The following is a 20,182-nucleotide window of genomic DNA, read 5'->3' on the forward strand; positions in this document are numbered from 1 at the left end:
ATCCTAGGCCCAGCCCATGCTCCCTATTCTCTATGAAATTTCCAAGGCACCTAGGCCACAGCGGTCCCTCTTCCTTCTTAAACTCAGCCCTCAGTGTACTGCTTGCTTGGACCTAAAATATACTCAGGATTACTTTGGATGTTACTTGGCTTTTTAAAAACTTATTTGTCTCCACCCAGATAGCAAGTATCCTGCAAGCAGGTGTTAATTATATGCAGGTTATCTGCCACATACCTGAACATCAAGACTTTCGCTACCCTTATTTCTCTAGGTAGAAACCTATCATGAAAGCTATCATCAGGTGTATATGCAATTACAGTAGAAACTCGACATTTGCAATTTGACTGTTTTCAAGTTCGCTGACTCTCACTTTCAATCGTGTATAAAATGTCATCTGCTACAACAAAAAGACCACAAATAAATGCTGAGGAGGGTGTGGAGAAAAGGGAACCCTTGTACAGTATTGGTAGGAATGGAAATTGGTGCAGCCACTGTAGAAAACATTATAGAGGTTCCTCAAAACCTGAAAATAGGACTACCACATGATCCAGCAATTCCACTCCTGGGCATATATCTGAAGAAAATGAAAACATTAATTCGAAAAGATATATGCACCCCAGTGTTCACAGCAGCATTATTTACAATAGCCAAGACATGGAAGCAACATGTGTCCATCAACAGATGAATGGCTAAAGAAGATGTTTTTTACACACACACACACACACACACACACACACACACACACACACACACACACACAAAATGGAATACTCCTCAATGGAATATTCCTCAGCCATAAAAAGAATGAAATCTTGCCATTTACAACAACATGGATGGACTTGGAGGGTATTATGCTAAGTGAAATAAGTCAGACAGAGGAAGAGAAATACTGTATATCACTTACATGTGGAATCTAAAAAATAAAACTAGTGAGTATAACAAAAAAAGCCTCACAGATGTAGAGAATAAACTAGTGGTTACCAGTGGGGAAAGGGAAGGGGGAAGAGGCAAGGCGGGTAGGGGATTAAGAAGTACCAACTATTATGTATAAAATAAATAAGCTACAAGGATATATTGTACAACACAGGGAATACAGCCAATATTTTGTAACTACAAATGGAACGTAACCTTTAAAAATTGTGAATCACTATGTTGTACACCTCAAGTTAATATACATCAAATATACCACCCCTCATATATATGTGTATATGCATACCTGTGTGTGTGATATTGTCCAATGAATGAAACTTGGTTTTTTTGAAAAAGCCCAAGAAAAGAATATATTTTGAGCGGAAAATTAGTTTTGTAACTTGGGTGGAATACTACACCTCAGGGTGGCTCAGCATTATGATGTGCCTTGTGCTCTGTTCAAAGATCTGATGTGTCATATGCTCTACGTAAAACCAGGAAGAATCCACTTGTGGAATTTTTCTATAAGTGCTCCAGCAATGAAACAGCTGCCCGAGTGAGGAATTCCAGTTTGAAAAGGTAAACCACATTATACTGCAGGTAACTAGTGGAGAGATTTTGGGCACAGTACACAATCTGATTTTCAACTGACCCAGGAGCCTATACAAACAATGCCACATTCACAGATGTGGGGATTCATATAGGTCTTGGCTATCTTTCGAGATGTCAGGGGTCTACTGCAGGTAACATCAGTGAGCAAAAGGCGTAGGATCCAAGGAAGATACCACCGTCCACACAGTGATAAATGCAAACTTACACCTGCTTCGCTGTTGCAATTAAGAGGGAGTAGACAGAACTGTAACACACTGTAGTGTGCACACCCCAACCGGAGGGCTGCTTGGTGCTAGTCAGTTGTTGCCTTGAGGGATTGTAGATCTCATGTATTCTAATTTTTATAAAAAAGTTGGAGGTCTAGGTTTTTATGTATTTCCAATTAAAAAATGCTAGCAGCTAATTCACTAAAACAAACATTGTACAAACCAAATACCCGTGTGGCAAGCTAAGATTCGGCCCATGGATCACCAATTGGCTACCCCTGGGCTGTAGTTTATTTATCTGCCCCCTTTTGCCGGTGAGCTCCAGGACCCTAGAACCTGGTAAAAGGAATATACACATTCACTGAAGGGCAGTTGGGATAAGAACATGCACTCAAACTTGAAAGATGAGGGCTTAAAAGCCTCATTCAGCAAATTAGTGTATGTGAAATTCATTCATTCCTCATTATTTATTGCATATCCTAGTGCAGGCCAGGCACTGTTGTAGGATTAGGTAAGGGCCATACAGTAATGAATAAATCACATTTCTGCTGCTCTCTTGAAGCTTATATTCTAATAAGAGAGTCAATGATAAAGTAAAATAAGGTAATTTCAGATAGTGGCAAGCATTATGAAGAAGTTAATGTTAGCAAGGAATAGAACGTTGATGGGGGTTGTCAAGAGGGGCTTATTTCTGGAGAGGGGACCTGAATGATGAAGCCTATCACACAAGATATGGAAGAAAAGCATCCCGAGCAGGGAGGACAGCAAGTGGGAAGGACCAGGAATAGATGTGCACATTTGAGGAAGAGGAGGAGAGGTTGGTTGATGGAAGAGGCTGGCAGGGGTCAGATCACATACAGCTGGAGTCGGGTTTGTAGAGTGAAATGAGAAACCACTGCAAGTTTTATGTATTAGAACAACATGGGATTAACGTTTCCAATACATCATTAGCTACTGTTTGAAGACTGTGGCAAAGACGTACAGACAGAAATGCTACTATACCTACTATTGAGATGATAGTTGATATAGGAGAGGAATTTGATGACATAGAACCAGGCAGGGTAGGAATTTCCTGTCCTTAGAACTGAGTCAGAATTATCCTGAGCAGAGGTGGCAAAAGCAGAAAGGTCAAGAGGACAGCTGGAATCAAGGAGACTGGTGTTTATTTCATGCTTTAATTATTAAAATCTTGTACTGTTCAGATTCAGAGCTAATCTCAGTGAGGCAGCATTCTGAAACAGCTGTATTTTGAACTGTGTTCATAGGAAATGTAGAATTCAAACTTCTCTAAGTAGTTGGGTGCTTTCTAACATGATTGTTTGGATTGCAGGGGTAAAAATAGAACCCCCTTATGTCTAACACACATACTGTGTACAATGCTGGGAGGTAAGGGCCAGTTTGCAGACAAGACGTTAAATAACTTGCCACATCCCCTTAGTAGATGAATGACTTGAATGCAGAGCTGACATGGAAGCCCATGTTCCTTTTATTCCAGAAATGGACAAAGTTCAAACGGTTACAAAGTCAAGCTGTGTCTTCCAGCCACAGGATTGGCTCCTCTAAGGGACACGAGGGGATCAAGGCTGGACCTAGAATTGATCATTACTTTTGGAGCCAAGAGGTGGGTACTCGACTTTCCCCAAGAAAGGGCTTGTATTAAGAATCATTAGGATGAATACTAAACATCTTATTTGTAGATTTACAGCTGCAGTGGAAACCAAAGGTGAGCGGACAGACACAAATGGGGCGCATACATACAAGGCTGTTGAGGTACAAGAAGTAATGTATTAACATCAGGAACTTGGTGAGATACCTGGTGAATGAGGCCGCAATTTAGTACGTTTAGCCTGGGTTCCCAGACCTCTGAACTTCAGTAAAAAAAAAAAAATTATAGTTACCAAGCCTTGAGATCTACAAGGAACAGAAAAATGTGTTCAGGGACACCATAGGGTTACAATCGGGCAACCCAGAATATGGAAAATTCCAAGACAAATGACCCAATTTCTTTAAATTTCAAGGAAAAAAAAGATGGACAATCTGTGATTTAAACCAAATATAGACCTTGTTTGAACAAACCAATTATAAAAACAAATGAGAGACAGTAAGGGAAATCTGAATACTAAGTTAGACACACTGTTACTTTAAGTATAATAAAAATATTATGGACATTTAAAAAGCCCTTACCTTTTGGACTGAAATACGTGATGAAATCATTTGTCTGGGATTTTCTTCCAAGTAAGGGTGGGAGGTGGAATGGTGAGTTGGTGAGGTATAAACAACATTGCCTGACCTAGAACTGATCAGTACTTTTGGAGCCAAGAGGTGGGTATCCGACTTTCCCCTAATAAAAGTCTGAAAATTAAGTTTTTCAATTTGGGTACAGCAGCATAACGTTGTCAAGCTCTTGACAACCTAGAAAACTGATTCACTAACAGCACAGGACAAAAATTAGGACACAAGGAAAAGTTACCATCTCAAAGCAACGTCTAACATGCAACCCTCACTTCACATGCAGATGTATCCTCCATACCTTCCATCTTCACAAAACCCCTTCACCCGTGTACTATTTCCAAACAAGGATAGAGCAGGTAAAAATTTCTACACTATTAAGAATTCCGGATTAATTTGTTAAACAGGGCCTTGACATTTGCCTGTGCTTTTCTTCATGCCAGTCTTGTAAAGGAAAGAAACTGTTTGCTATTTAGAGGCAGTTTAAGCTCTGCACAAATACTGTTACGGTTTAGCAATTTTATCATAAAAGCACATGTAGAAAGAACACTCTAAATGAACTGTTTATCCTTCCAGAAGTTGCTCATTCATACTAGGCCATGTTAGTTAGTTTTTATAGTCAGAAATGTAACTGATTAAGTATCATACCCGACATTTCTATATCCAAGTAAATCTTGTCTCCCTGTGAGGCTTTCTACTTTTTCCAGCCCCAACGCCCGCCACTGCTGAAATGTGTTCGGAAATCTTTGGAATCCTCTTCAGAAGCTGTAACTATTCTTTTTAAACATCCTTAGTGGCAGTAAATCTTCATCTCTTTGTGGGTGTATTTGATTTTTTGAAACAGCAACAAGTCATTTGGAGCCAAGTCTAGTGAACAAGGTAAGTAATCAAGATGGGTGAAAATTTTAATGGAAAATTTTAACTATAAAGCAATCTTTTATTTATTATGGCCTTTACGATCTCTAAATTGACTTCCAAAATATTGGGGAAATAACTCTCCATGTGAATAATGCTAAAAATATTCTTTGGCTATGACTTCTGGCTTTTTTTCTTTGTGGTCAGACTTGACTTTAACAGCCAGCCTGGGGGGTGGGCAGCTCACCTTATCACTTAGTTCTCCTAGCTTAGATAAAAAGCGTCATTAAATACCTCAAGAAAAATGTTAACGCTCAGTAGTTGTCTCTAATTTGCTGTCATGTTGAAAGTTCTGGTTTGCTCACCCTTGCAATAGTACTTAAAACCGACTTAAAATAACCTTATGGTGCCATTTATGTGCAAATCAAGTTTTGACTTAGTTTCATGCTACAATTAAACATTTAATGTTACATTGTTGGGCCACACCCATTTGCTTTTTCCATATATACAGAGAAGATTTCTATGATAGCTCCCAATGCAGGTAAGAATTACATTTTAATCTCCAACTTTATGTAATGGAAGAAAGAACAGGTCTGTCAGAAAATCAGTACAGCCATTTTACTATTGAAACTTTTCTCTTTTTAATAATTTATTTAAATAAGATGTATGAAGCAGTTTAGAAAAACAAGATTTGTATTTTATTTCCTTGTAAAAATCTTTACACATGCAGACGAACCAGTGTTAAGAAAGTATTCACCATCATTTAAACAAATAACCACTTAAATAGAACAGTGTCTGCAATTTCATCTGTATAAAAATAAGATACATTTTTACAGAATTCACGCTCCAGTTCTTATAGCAATAAACAATACACAAGTATAATAATTACAATTGAACCTGACCATGGTTTTCAATTAGATACTGCTAGGGCATTTTATGTGCAAAAAAAAACAAACAAAAAAGAAACAAACATAGTTCTTTTCAAAAGAAAATGTCCTCAGTGTTTCTAGAGACCTAGAGAATTTTAAGAAATCAAATCCTAATCAGTTTGCTTTTAATTGTTTGTTTCAATTATGAGTCCATACATCACACTGTAGATAGCCAAAATCAAAAGTTGATGCAGGCTCAAAGGAAGAAATTCAGCGCCTGTGCCTGCCATGTCCTGAGCGACTGCCACCATGGTGCTTGCCTTTATGAGACCTCTCAAAGGAGCGAGATCTTTCACGCCTGTCCCTATGGTGTCCCCTTTCATGCCTGTGTTTCTTGACAGCGTCTGAGTGATCCCGAGACTTGCTCTGAGATCGAGAACGAGACTTTTTCCTTTTATGACCATGTCTATTTGAACTTTTTAAATCATCTCTGGTATGCTTGGCTTTAAGGTGAGGAGAACCATGATTATGATGTCTTCTTGGGCTTTCACTGTGACTGCGGGACCTGCTTCTTGATCTCGAGCTGTATGTTCCAGATCGACTCCGCCTATTATTGTAACTTAGATAATAAAAATTTGAGGTTTAGATTCAGTTTCTACTGCGAACAGATTAGTTTTGGTGGTGCTCATCATAGGAGGTTCAAAACAAAACTATCAAATGGTGTCAGTAACAGGCCAGACTGAAGACTTTTATTGTATTTCCCCACCCCTCACTACCTCTCCTCCAGCCTGTTCACATATTAGACAAATCTTGAACAAATTTACTGTATGTCTATATTCCAAGGAGGGGAGTAATTAATTTTTAGTGCCCTAGATAGCTATTTATTGAATTATCTCCCACACGCTCAAAAGAACCACTGAAGAGCCACAAGTAGCCAGCCATCTAATTATAAAGCTAATTAGTGAAGAGTCTTTGGCTATGATTGTCCTGATTATTGGTTATTAATTATTAAGTGGTCAGCCAGGCCCTACACTTCAAAAAACGTGGACAAAAACAATAGAATGCCATAAATACACCACCACAAAACAAAAAAGCCACATGCCTACAGAGCGTATTTCCAAACTCATTTCTCACAATTTACCTCATATTAAGCTAAATCTAGCCTAACTTTGAGAATAGTCTATGTGCAATTTTTTAAAAAAAAGCCAGAACCTTTACTCCAAATAAGACTGCTTTCCCTAAGAGAGTATCTACTTACTGTCTTCTTGGAGTGTGTGATCTAGAACGTGATCGTGTTCTTGACCTTGATCGACTTGCACTTCTGCTATTTCTACTTCTTTTGCTGTCTTTTCTTACACTTAAAAAAAAAAAACCCACACAATATTTTAGTTGCATACTAAGTATGTTAGAAATTAAACACATAAAAAGATTCCTCAGGCCATTTTTCTAACTCAAGTATACTCACCCATTATAAGGGCTTTTGGAAGCCTGTTGTCTATCCTCAGGTTCTTTTTTGACTGTCTTCACATTAACGGAGATCGGCGACTTCTCTTCAGCTTTTACTTCTCTTGGTGATGCTGTTAAAAAAAACATAATAAGGCATGTTAACTATTAGATTTTACAGAGGGCCAATTTTGTTTCTAAATGTGACTCCAAATACCATCCAAGTATCAGTCCTCAGTTGGCTGTCATGAGAGAAAACAGTAATAGTTTCTTAACATCTTTGTTTCTATGCAACTGTTAAGTGCTAAGGCTTTCTAATAACCATACATCTTCAGTACTCAAGTCATTTCAATCCTGAATTAATCTTACATGGTTTAGAGGCTGGAGAGAATCCACCAAGGGTTGAAAGGGCTGGAGTTCCATCGGGATTCAATCCCTTTGCTTTTAATTTGGCTTCTTGTAAGGCCACTTTTCTTTTCTCTACTTCTTTTTCCAGCAATTCATAGTTTGGCTGTTGAAGAAAGTGAAGTTAGTATTTCTCTTTTACAGAAGTTTAGATTCTTAGCACTGACAAAATATTAACACAAACACTAGTAAACAGAATTACCTTTTTTCTGGTATAAAGCCTGAGCGTTTCTATGCAGATTTCCTGGATATCCTCTTCGGTAGTACCAAAAAGAAGAAACCAATGGGGACGAGTTGGCAATGGAATCTAAACCATGAAAATAGAATAGTTTACATGAAATTGTCACTGTTTTTATTAGGAGAACTGATACTTCTTGTGATTTACCCTACAGGACTATAGAATATATATATATCAGGCTATATATATAACAACCTACCTGAAGAGCTCTAGCTGCAAGGTAGATGCAAGCACATGCTATAGTCTCTGGTTGAAATCGAACAAATACATTGGTTCGAAGACTGTCATTCATATAATTCCTGAAAAATATTTCAACCATAAGCTTTGTATGTAAATAAACCAGTTCTTCTGAAGCTTACATAAAATTGGAGACTCAATCTACTTTATTCTTTTTTCTTCTCATATTTTTATCTTCAATATTCTAGCATATAACAATTCTTAACTCAAAAATCAGTAAGAGATAAGAATTTAACACTAGAATCATTCTTCATGTCTCATATATAAGCAAAGTCCTTTAAAATAATTCCTTATTATTCCAAATAGAACGTAAAGTTTTTTAAAAACATATTTCTATGAAAAGCAATGAAAGTCAGTTCTGACATGACCAGTTTCAGAAATAAACCACTCCAACAATACTTCAAGCCATTAATTACTGACCATCTCTCCTTTATCCACAATGAAAAGCAGTGTCAATCAAGTTCTTTCAAAAACTCAATACTGTGAGAGGGGTAAAAAAGGCATTTTCAATAAGCACTCACCAAATTATATTAAGAAAGCTAAGTAATCTACTTCAGAAAACCTGGGTTGGGAAGTGAAGAGCAAACACATACAACAGCCTTGTTTACATACCTTTTTGTGACTAAGTATAAATAAAAGCAGTAACTACTTCAGTTAACAAATTACTGGACTTTTATATTAGTGAACCCTCCCCACAAAATTCCTAAAGTATTGAAGAAATTTTACAAATAGTTCAAAAGGTTAACTAAAAGACTATTTCTTAAAATTCCTTACCCATGAAAACTGCTAAAAATCTGTTTTATAGAACATATATTAAAAAATGTCATGCATTTTATAAAAGTAATGAGACTTTTCTAGTATTAATATTTATTGAGCCCAAAAAGCATGGCAGTCATAAGTCCAGAACATAAGAATTACATCACTTAAGTACTGCACATCATCAACAGTCTTAAGACAGTAGTTGTGGCTGAACCACGAACTCCTTGTTTTGACTTTAAATAAGTCAGCACTGCAAATCACACAAAGTAAGTTCTAAAGTGCTATGTTAATATTAACATCTCTTAAAAATGAAGTACTTCTTTCTTCTAATACTATTGCCTCCAATAGCCCAGCAGCTATGAATTCAAGTATGGTAATGGTGCCCACTTTAAGCTGCCGTCTCCTTTGGTAGAATTCATGCTATACATACCAAAAAAAAATAGAAATCTAGTCAAACTCCTAACAAAAATCATTTAATTCATAATGGCTGGACAACAAATCTATCAAAAATGAACTATTCATTTTGATAGTTACAGGTATACATTAAATACATAGGCATGTTGAAGAGTTACTTCTAGAAGCAAATATACAAATCCTTTTGACACCCCGACAGAACTAGAAGATGCTGCCAGATGGATATGGACCACTTCAGTGAATCTCGGATGAGAGCTTGCACTGGATTGGCTGGAGAGCAGGGCAGCCAATCAGGCCATCCTGAGGTCATGGGCTGAAGTGCAGAGGGCAGAGTTCTATGACTTACCATCATGGACTACCCTTTAATTAAAGAGTAGAAAAAAGAACAAAGTTAAACTGAGTTCTCCATTAAAAGTAATTAGTCAAGCCAAGAAAACAGGAAGCAGAAATAAGCATTATTTACCTTTTCATTAAAAAACAAAAAAACAAAAAGCACCAAAACAAACTCATCTCATTATTTTGGAAAGGGAAAATGAAACTTACTTTATTTCTGCTTCTGTTTTCCTGGCTAGGAAAGAAATGTAAAAAAGCAACTTACCAGGCAGTTTGAACCAGGGTTTGATTACGTTCACATTCTAAGACTTGTAAATACATAACAATGATCTGAAGGACAAGGGAAAAAAACTCAGTTTAGCATACTGGTGGTTCTTTCAGAGTACAGAGTTCAATGAACATAAGTAACTGAAAATGTTAGGTGCAAGTTTTAATTCTTCTATAAACTGTATAAATAATACAGACCAACTAAAATGTACCCGAGAGTCAATGTAGGTTATTATGCTACTAGAGTTCATACGGAGACGTAATGTTCCAAAATCGTGCAGGAAAAAAAATGGAAGTTATATCAGTTAAGAACAGTATCTAAGTTTCATGTGACAGGAACTGATTATTTCATTTAATTTCCCAAGGTACAAAAACCCTAGAAGGGCTTCCCTGGTGGCGCAGTGGTTGAGAGTCCGCCTGCCGATGCAGGGGACACGGGTTCATGCCCTGGTCCGGGAAGATCCCACATGCCGCGGAGCGGCTGGGCCCGTGAGGCATGGCCGCTGAGCCTGCGCTCCGCAACAGGAGAGGCCACAACAGTGAGAAGGCCGTGTACCGCAAAAAAAAAAAAAAAAAAAAAAACCTAGAGACTGCTGTATTTTTAAAGTTACACAATGGGTATGATACATACGTATGTACAACTCAGAGTGGGTAAGTAATCAAACACTAATATTTCTACAGTGAAGCTTATCACACTAAAGTGTGATGAGTTTACCTCAGTTCTGATCTTTCTGGACCTGTATTATCACTCGCATTTTACAATTTTAGAGATGTGGAATCTGAGAAACATATCTGCCTAGGTCACACAGCTAATAGCAGAAACAAGTTTCTATGTGCAGATGATCCTGCCCCCAAAGCACCTGTTCTCTTAACCATTGTGCTACAGCTTATGTTGAGCATACGGAAGCCAAGAGACACTGGAGAAACCTAAGAACATTCAATAATGCTAGAAGTGAGCAGCCACACTCAGCATTTCACCATGCAACAGGGTAGCATACTGTCAGATACTTCTGCAGATACACATATTATTTATTCCTTGGCTAATATCTAAAAATCTCCGTTTTCTAGGTATGGAAACTGGGTTACCTCAGAAGCAAAAAGAACAAAATAAAGAGTGAAGATTTGAACCCAAGTCTTTTCAACTCCCATTTTACTGATAAATATCAATATCCAAAAAGTTGCTTTTTACAACCAACTCTCAAATATAAATTCATGTAAAATAAAATTTTAAGAAAATCCCTAATACTTACGAATGTTATTTCTGTATTCTACAACTCACCTTATGGGGATGCTTGACATGAACACAAAATCCCAACTCCTTTAGCACCCTCCTCTCTGCCTTGATAACTTGATTTTTGGTGTTAATGTAGTTCTGATCAAGGATCAGGGGGCTTGGAGTCCTATAGTTTGTAAGAAATAAAATCAAAACTGTTTTGCACATCCAAAAAATTTTATTTGTGGCATCTCCATTTTCCCTTCCAACCAACTATTGGCAACAGAAACCAGCTTTTTAAACTCCTGCAAACAAGTTAAAAGCATTAATCTTGTGCTGTCCAAGTTATACTAATTAAATATATACTTTCTAGACTCAGTTCCTAGTTTACTAACAAAACCCTGCAATGAAAAAAATTCACTCTAATGCTCTTAGATACATCCTTGTTGATTTTTTTCATCCAGATATTTTAGGTATATATATTAGGTGATAGCCTGATTTCCACAAACCTCGTTAGTCTCCATAGACTCCAGGAACAAAACTAATGTGCTCTTGAAAATATGTATTATAAAGACCTCATAAGATTATAGTGATTTTACTCATTTTATAAAATATCAACTCTTGGCTAGTTTAACGCCAAAATTAAAATTAGGGGATAAAACGGTGGGTAGCTAATTCAGATTCCCCTAAATGGGCAATTTGTTTAAATAAACTGATCTAAGAATCTCTGTTAAAGAAAATAATCTGGAAACTATAGATTCAGCTCAATTACCAAAGAAATGTTTTAAAAATCAAATTTAAAATTCGAAGTGATCAATAAAACCAGGCCAAAATTTGGTCAGAGTTGTCATTATTAGGTACTAACTTTAGTATGCAATGGCAAAAGAGATGGGAAGACCAACCATAATGAAGAAACTAGAAGAGTACTCAAGGTCTCTGTGCCAGACTAAATTATGATAGCTTCAAAAGTTATGATGCAGAAGGCGACATATATCAGTGGTTCAATGCTTTGGGGAAAAAAAGCTTTCAATTAAAACATCTTTAAGTCTTAAAATTGAAAACTAGTTTCTTAATGAGAAGTCAGTCAGGACTTAGACTTTCACTTTAAAGCCTATAAAATGTCCCAATGTCCTTCATTTGAGACATTCTTAGATCCAACCAACAACAAATACGTTTTTATTAAGACCCTGATAAGGTATGTATCTGGGTAGAACAATTAAATACTTTTCCCCATACTCAATTCATTTTCAGCCAAAAGATTCAAGAGTTTTTGCTCTGGGCAGAACACAACATTTTAAAAAGACAGTCATTCTGAACATTGCCCCCACTTTATAACTCATTTTACCATGCACACCAAATCCAGAAAAATTTAAGCCCACGTTAGCCAAAAACCTAGATATCCATTTGAAGATCAGAAAACAATCTGAAATAAGCTACATCACCCTGTAGTGATATGCTACCAGAGTAAAAACAATCAGCTACCATATTTATATTCCATTCCTTCTCCTATTTCAAATTATAAAACTGGAATGTTTAAACTATTTTAAATTATTCTATACTATACGATTTCTATCAAGTTGGATATAAGACAAAAGTTGGCAAAGCTGACAAGATGGAAAACAGCATGTTAACAACATTTAAAATGGCCTTCACTCAATTCAGTTCTTCTTATAGCTTTGAAAGGTGTGAGAAATGCGGCCACCAATTGGGGAGGGAGCTGATTTCTAACATTAAAAACATAATAATTAACCCATTTTTATCAGGACAAATAGGCTACAAGTTCATTGTTCTTTGGAAAAAAATCAAATTTAACTCAAATGATAACAATTAATGTATATATGAAAACATATTCCAAAGATCTTAAGGTTTATGATTTTTCAGATATTAAAACAGAAAATTTGGAAAAAAAGTCAAATGGACTAGTTATCTGATGGCCCCTTCATCAGGCATTCATTAGGAGACAGAATACCTCTGGTGTTATAGTTGCGCATCACCTTAACCCTTAACGTACAACTCAAACAGTAAACTGCACCATTAGAATCCTTATAAAATTATTATAAAAGCAGTTTTGTCTCATTTTTTCCCACTTATGTTGAACAAATTCATTATACCTCTTACTCAACTTGCTTTAAGAGTTGATTTCAAATTCTGTTAAAATTCATTTTCTTGCAATCAACCAACTAAACATTTGAATTATGGCTATTAGTCCCAAATCAGGTTTAATCATTAATTCTGCTTACGCGAATTACTTCCCATCCACTCTGCCACAATCTTTACTTTCCCATTTTTTTGTGTCAAAATCCCGACATTAAACCAATTAAGCAAACCAAACTACTATCTACTATAATTCCACTAAGTGCACAGCTTATTGCTTAGGCCTACTACTACCTGTAGTCTTCAAAGTTAACTTTGTAGGTGTATAATCTGATACCTTCTTTTTGTTCAGAACTGGTTTTACCTCACAAATCAAAGGCTCGATGAATATATAATTTACACTACTTACAAAGATTATTTTGTATCAGAAGTAGAAAAATGTGTCCCCATATAACAGCAGTAAGAAAAGATTCAGACTGCCTCAGCAAATGGTTTCTTTAAAGTATCAACCTAGTACCTTACGTGGTAACAAGTACATCAAATTGAATTAAGGCTTACTAGAATTTCTTCCTCCCCAATTAGGTAAACTTTCCTTTCCAATAAAAGTTTGAAGAGGTAACATTTTAAATCTTTTTAAAAGAAACCATCTGTTCAGAAAACAATTTTCATGATCAAAAAGTACCCAAACCTAACTCTACCTACCTCCTCCTCTTTTAACTTGGTCAGATTTTTCAGATTAATTTATATGAAAAGAACAACTTTCAAATTTTAGTCTTAGTATGAAATTCTGAGTTCCGGTCATTTGACGTTTATTATCTGGTCTCTCAGAATAGCTATTTTTCCTTCAGCATGATCTTGAAATACAACCACAACAACAAATTTAGGAGCAGATCCAAACATGGTTTGTCTCTCTCACGTGGTACAAAGGACCAAGAAAATGAAGAACAAGTTCTTTAAGAGACTGTACTTAAATGAGATCAGTTTACAAGAAGGCAGACTGCTACTCAACCTACAGAAATTTGTTAATTCCTACCTCAAAAGAACGTTCTTTCTTTGGCAGTGTTTAAACAACAGTTTTCGAGCCACCAAAATAAAATGCAGAGGAAGACTGGACTAAATGACAAGATCTCTTCCCTTCTAACTCTAATCTATGATCTATATGCATATTGAAAATACCACACCATATTCACCAATGAGTGGGTTGCACCAGGCTTCGAATATTTGTCTTCTTTTAGAGAAGCCTTATAGTATGAAGGTAGGTGCCTTAAAACTACATAAAACTCTTAATTTGCTGGGAGTATGCTACATCTCAAAAGCAAATTATAATTGGAAACTATTGAAACAAAAAAGCAATCTTACTTTTTTAAATTCAGCCATTATTCCGAGCTTAAAAAACCATTCTCAAACTACAAAAAACTGAAGAGAGAAAAAAAAAAATCCAGGATGGGGCTTGGGCATTAGTTCTTTCTAAAAGCTCCTCTGATGATTCTAATATGTAGTCAGGACTTAAATCCAGTGACCTAAAGTCTACAAATACAATGCCTCTGTTTTTTTTATTACCAAGGTCACACTTCAATTTAAAGCTATTCATAAACTAAATTAAAATAAATAGCACCAATAAGACAAACTGATACATACTTTACCTAACTAAAGTGTGATATTGATAGTACTTTCTAATAACATTAACCTATGCAAAAAATTACTAAACTATCGTTCTAATAACTTGGACAGCAAAGACAAACGCTTATAACAAGAAACAGGAGTTTTTCTAAATGGTTCACCAGTGGCCAACCTGTTAGTCCCCGATTCCAGTGACCTATTCTCAGAGCACTGGCTTCTCCTTGGGGATTTTCGATACTTCACTCACTGTTGCCATGACGACAGCTTCATCGCTATGTACCACTCCACATCACCCAGGCTTTGGTAAATGTAGCTGGTCGCTGTATAGTCGGTTGCAAGGGAAAAAAGAGTTGAAGTTAATAACATATACAAGCTACCTGTCTGAGTAAACTTGTAATATGCATAGAACACTTTTACATCCTGCCTTAAAAAAAAGACTTCCATGCAATTAACAACTCCTTTTAAATTTCATGCTATAATCAGACTTCTAAGATTGAGACACAATCAATTTCTCTGCGATAATGACCGAAAGAAAAGGGGAAAAAAAAAAAAAACCACAGTTACATCAGACACGACAGTCAAATCAGGTGAGATGTTTTAAATTCCAAGGTTTTTATAGTTAAGAGGACCTACTCTGAAATCAAGGAAGACTACTCAAAGAAAAATTTCAAAGTAGATAATACTAAATGATAATAGTGAGCTCAATGGTCCAAAGAATACTAACAAAACTATTTCCTTTAAGCAAACACAGAATCCTTTGACGAAAGATACAAAACCTTTTTATTAGTGTCATTTTGTTTAAACACCCTGAAGAATCACCTAAATCTAAGTTTTAGCTCAGAACATGCTAAATACCAATTTGAAAACTTCCCAATTTTCAGGGATTCCTCACTAAGAAGCTAAAAGATATTTTAAAATGAAAACTAAAAAAAGTAGTCTATCCCTGGAAATGGTTACGGTTAATGAGAAAAGATGGCAGAATAAAGAATGTAGAAAACTGAAAAATGCCGTGAAAACTATCTGGGTAGCAATGTTTCAGATTTTAAGGTTACTACTGGCTTGTCTCTGAATAATTCCATTACTGCCAACTTACAGACTCAGCAAAAAGACCACTCACGTAAGACACTAATTGGGTACTAACCGGTTACCCAACCCCAAAACGACTTAAAATCCTTTTATAACTAACTTCCTTTCAAACTCAATACAAATTTATCTAACATCACAACAATTCCTTAAAAAGCAAACACAAGAACTAATCTACACCAAATATATTCTTTTGTAGCCTGTACTAGAGATCATCTATAGACAAAAGCACTACAACTAAAACTTTTTGGTACTGCCTCGCAGGAACACATAAAGTGTTAGCAGGTATCCGCGACACCTAAAAGACAACACTATTTTGGTCTCTATTTTCTTACAAGATCAGATAAATGGGCCTTATCTAAATGCAACCCACTCACTGAGACTGTCACCTGACCAAAACAAAATACCTGTTTAATCCCTTTGACTCCAAACTTTATCATCCTGCAGTCCTTTCAGATCCGGTATTATATATCGTAGTTCAATGTTGAGAAGTATTCTAACAAAAGCCAACCTCAATTGATAAGGAATTAACTGGGACTTCCCATGGAAAAACAATCTACACAAAATTTTGCCACAGTATTAACTTGAACTGCAGTGTTTACACTTCCAGCCTTCAGTCTTCCAGAGAAGGGAGGGGAAAAATAACTTACAGAATACACTCAGACTTGAGTCAAACGTATTCCCTTTCTTGTTTAATCTTAAACCACAGGACTGGCTTCACAGCACTGTTAGGATTGTCCATAAACGCAACTGCCTCTACAAACTTTAGATAACTGGTTAATTGTGATTTTTCAAATTAAGTATCAGTGTGCTCCTACGTGAATTTTAACACCTAAATGAAGGTCAGTTTTCCCTTGCATTGGTTTTAACTTGAGAGGAAAGAATGTTTTGATCTGATGATTGGTGCACAGCACAGTAGTATCAAGAGATCTGTGTTCAATAATGCCAATCTTACCTTTTTCCTCTTAACTGGCGTAGATGGTGAAATACATTAATCACATCTCTTATTCTTCTAGGTGCTTCTTCGATTTTTGATGCAAGATTAATACATGCCATGGCAACAATCTGAAAGAACCACAATCCAATAAAAAGTTGTGAGATTATGGCACTACAGAGTACTGCTAGAAAAAAGTGCCCCTCTCAAAGTCTAAGGAACTTATCCTGTTGAAAACACTTTAGGACACAGCTGAGAACTTTAAGACCTTTGGTGAAATGAAATCGCAGTTGACATTTCTAGGCCATAGGCTTACCAGCTATGCTAGCGTTAATGCTTTCTTTTTATTGCTTAATTCCCCTTAATTGTGAATCCAGAGCCAAGCTCAATCTCACAGGAATTTTGCATTTGGTTGAAAATTCTAATCGTTGATAACAGGGCACCTGGGCTCAGGATCCATCTTCTGGTTCTAAAACACTTTCCTCAAGTCCCTACTTCCCGGTGGGTGAGAGCTAGGTACAAAGGCCTGAAACTAACCACTCCCTTTCTGGAAAAACTGGCTGCTGACACCACCTCCGCCCTCCTTCCCATTTCCGGATGAAAAAAATCCCCCTTCACCCGCCCCCGCTCTGCTTACCTCGAAACTGTGCTTGACGAAAGATTTGGAATAGAAAAAACGATGAAACAACACCTGCCCCGTTGCCATCGCCACCTGCAGACAAGAAAGAAGAACGGAAGCGCAGGGGTCAGGCGGGCCCGCACCAGGCGCCGCCGCCATTTTGTGCCGCCGCCGCTCGCTTCCCTCCCCCTCCCCCTCCCCGCCGCGAACAGCTCCAGTCCCCGTCTTCTCGTCGCCCAGCGCCCTCCCGCTCTCGACACGCCCGGGCTCCGGCTGGGACCCGCGGCTAGAGAGCCCCAAGGGGACACCCCCAACCCGGCCGGGACCTGGCGGTACCGGGACGCAGCGGAGAGAGAGGCGCAGCAGGTCGGCCCGGGGCCGGAGCACTGACCTGCGGCAGTCGAAGGAGAATGCCGGCGGCCTGGATGAGCTCGCAGCCCAGGATGCGCAAGTCCGTCTCGCTGGGCAGGTCGAGCCCGTCCTGCATGGACGGGGTGGGCGAGAGCCGCTCCTCCGGAATCAGCGAGTGGTCGATGGTGAGCGAAACTTCCGAGTACAGGCGGTCGCCGATTAGGATCCCTCCCGTCGTGGTCGTCGTCGTGGTGGTCGTGCCGGAGCTGGAGCCGCCCGCGCTCGGGGCGGCCGACGAGGCGGCGGCGGCGGCAGCGGTCGCGGTGGGGTGAGGCCCGGACGCCATGGTCTCAGCGAGCTGCACGCACACCCGACGCAGCCGGAACCCGGAGAGAGACTAACCAGCGTCCTCGGCGCGACGGATATTCCCGTGACCGCCGGGTTCTGGGCCGCTTCACGCAGCGTGCGCTTCCGCCCTGACGTCACCACGCCCCTCCGGCGTGCGCCAACTAGTCCCTTCAGGCCTCGACTCCGCCCGCGGCGCATCAATCCTGCGCTGGCCCGGGAGCGGCGGGACGCTCGGGTGTCCTGGGTTCCCCCTCCGCTGGGCCTCCAGAGTGGTCGAGGAGGTGATCTATTTCCTAAAACAAGCCCAAGCCGCTTCGTTTGTAATATTTTAAACCACAAGTATAATAAGGGAGGCTAACAAAATAGCTTTACAAGATACCTTATCCCCAAGTTCGGGTCTGCAAAATTTACTGTAACCCCTGCGCGTTGACAACTTGTCTAGAACGTGCGTCCCTGTGCTCCCGTCTCTCTTCCTCTCCTAACTTTTCGCATTTAGGTGGCGCAGTTTCGGCGAGCACAAAGCGTCGACCTTCGCCCACATTGGCGGGTGGAAGTGGCTACTCCGATGTCATGTACGGACGAACTTGTAATTTAAAGTGACCCGCAAGGAATCTGGAGAAAGGTGCTTTACAGTATTTTTAGAAAACAGGAATGTGAACTACTTCGGCTCAAAAAAACCCAAAAAACAAAAACCTCTACGATGAGCGTGTGGTTCACAGGGGTTTAGAAGTAAGGCGAAGGCTTCGTATTGACTGGGAGGGCAGCTGCTTTAGCAGTTTCGCTTGCGAAACTCAGGCCTGAGCCAGTGACAACGTCACAGCTTTCGCTAATCTGGAAAATCCCTAGTTTCCAAAAATAGTCTTAGGGCGAGACTTTACAGAGGTAATTTGATGATGCCTGGGGTCTCTGTATTCCTGCGTGGTTACTCCAATTAGGTAGTATAGGAGAAATAAAATCTCCATTGTATACATATTTTTCCCTCTGTGATATTAAAAGTTCTCCAAATTTCCTCAAAATTGAAGTAAAAACAATGATACTGATCCAGACGACTAGAAGCTAGAGACGGAGAAAAAGGAGTAGATCCTGATTTACTCCAGCCATTTTTTTGTCCTTTGACTGAACTTCGGAGACGTCCAGGGATGAGAAGTCCCATTGCCTTTCTATTACATAGCTCAGTTTTAAGACTTAGTTTAATTAGAGAAAATTGAAGCCTGGATCTATAGAACAAAGGGAGCTTGAATACATTGAAATATTTGTCAGTGATGTCACTAAAGCAAAACATATTCAAGGGACTTCCCTGGTGGTCCACTGGTTAAGAATCTGCCTTCCAATGCAGGGGACGCGGGTGAGGAACTAAGATCCCACGTGCTGCAGGGCAACTAAGCCCGTGCGCACTAGAGCCCAAGCGGTAACTACGGAGCCTGTGAGCCTTCACGCTCTGGAGCCTGTGCGCCACAGTTAGAGAGAAGCCTGCGCGCCACAACGAAAGATCCCGCATGCCACAACGAAGATCCCGTGTGCCACAGCTAAGACCCGATGCAGCCAAAAAAAAAAAAAAAAAATTCAAAAACCTCATTTTTAAAAAAGCATTAAATCAACCTTACATCAGTATTTCTGAACTCTGGCTGCACATAAGGATCTTCAGAGGAGCTTTTATTTATTTTTGGTTGAGCCACGGTGGCTTGTGGGATCTTAGTTCCCTGACCAGGGGTTGAACAGAGTCCTAACCACTGGACTGCCAGGGAATTCCCCAGAGGAGCTTTTTAAAATATACTGATGCCTGAGTCTTACTTGTAGGGGTTGATTTTATTGATTTGGGGTGGGCCCAGCCAGTGGTTGAATTTCGCCCATCCTCCAGATATTGGAATGTTCAGCCAGGATTGAGAAACATTGCTCCAATAGAGATACCGGACCTCTCTGCATGTCATGTTCACCTTTCTGACTAGGCTGCTTCCAGGGAAACTTCCTTCTCCAGTATTCAGCAGGGATTTAAAATGCTTTAACAAACTTTGAAATCTTTAAAAATTGATGATATGCTATTTTCATGGTTCTGATCATCTAGTATGGTTGTGTAAGATAGTATCAGTGGGTAAAGCTTCAATTATTTCAAAATAAAAAGGGGAAAAAAACCCCTAATTGGTGAT

At 38.7% G+C, this 20,182-nt stretch overlaps 1 protein-coding gene across 3 annotated transcripts; it reads right to left on the reverse strand.

The window, feature by feature from the left end:
- Positions 1–5,486: 5,486 nt before the first annotated feature.
- Positions 5,487–18,647, reverse strand: CCNL1 (cyclin L1). 3 transcript variants are annotated; one of them, XM_004318852.4, is made up of 11 exons: positions 17,731–18,094; positions 17,358–17,432; positions 16,742–16,851; positions 11,056–11,176; positions 9,775–9,839; positions 7,966–8,065; positions 7,731–7,835; positions 7,493–7,634; positions 7,146–7,257; positions 6,939–7,037; positions 5,487–6,299 (listed from the first exon to the last, which is right to left on the reverse strand). In XM_004318852.4, the coding sequence occupies exons 1-11, from the start codon at positions 18,034–18,036 to the stop codon at positions 5,951–5,953; spliced, it is 1,584 nt and encodes a 527-aa protein (XP_004318900.1). In that variant the 5' UTR covers positions 18,037–18,094; the 3' UTR covers positions 5,487–5,950. The 3 variants fall into 3 exon arrangements, 2 of the variants coding, with proteins under 2 accessions (XP_004318900.1, XP_019801765.1); XM_019946206.3 differs by lacking the exon at positions 6,939–7,037 and having other exon boundaries at positions 17,731–18,104; XR_012331356.1 differs by lacking the exons at positions 5,487–6,299; positions 6,939–7,037; positions 7,146–7,257; positions 7,493–7,634 and having other exon boundaries at positions 7,785–7,835; positions 7,966–9,536; positions 17,731–18,647.
- Between the last annotated feature and the right edge of the window lie 1,535 nt (positions 18,648–20,182).

Source organism: Tursiops truncatus, chromosome 4 (genome assembly GCF_011762595.2).
Source record: "Tursiops truncatus isolate mTurTru1 chromosome 4, mTurTru1.mat.Y, whole genome shotgun sequence".
Lineage (NCBI taxonomy): Eukaryota > Metazoa > Chordata > Mammalia > Artiodactyla > Delphinidae > Tursiops > Tursiops truncatus.

What these genes read in the sequence shown, in the direction of transcription:
- CCNL1 (XM_004318852.4), bottom strand. Translation starts at nt 18,036, where the DNA reads ATGGCGTCCGGGCCTCACCCCACCGCGACCGCTGCCGCCGCCGCCGCC. An exon ending in TCGTCAAGCACAGTTTCGAG is followed by an intron (nt 16,852 to 17,357) that starts GTAAGCAGAGCG and finishes TGGTTCTTTCAG; the next exon opens with ATTGTTGCCATGGCATGTAT. An exon ending in TCACACACTCCAAGAAGACA is followed by an intron (nt 6,300 to 6,938) that starts GTAAGTAGATAC and finishes TTATTATCTAAG; the next exon opens with TTACAATAATAGGCGGAGTC.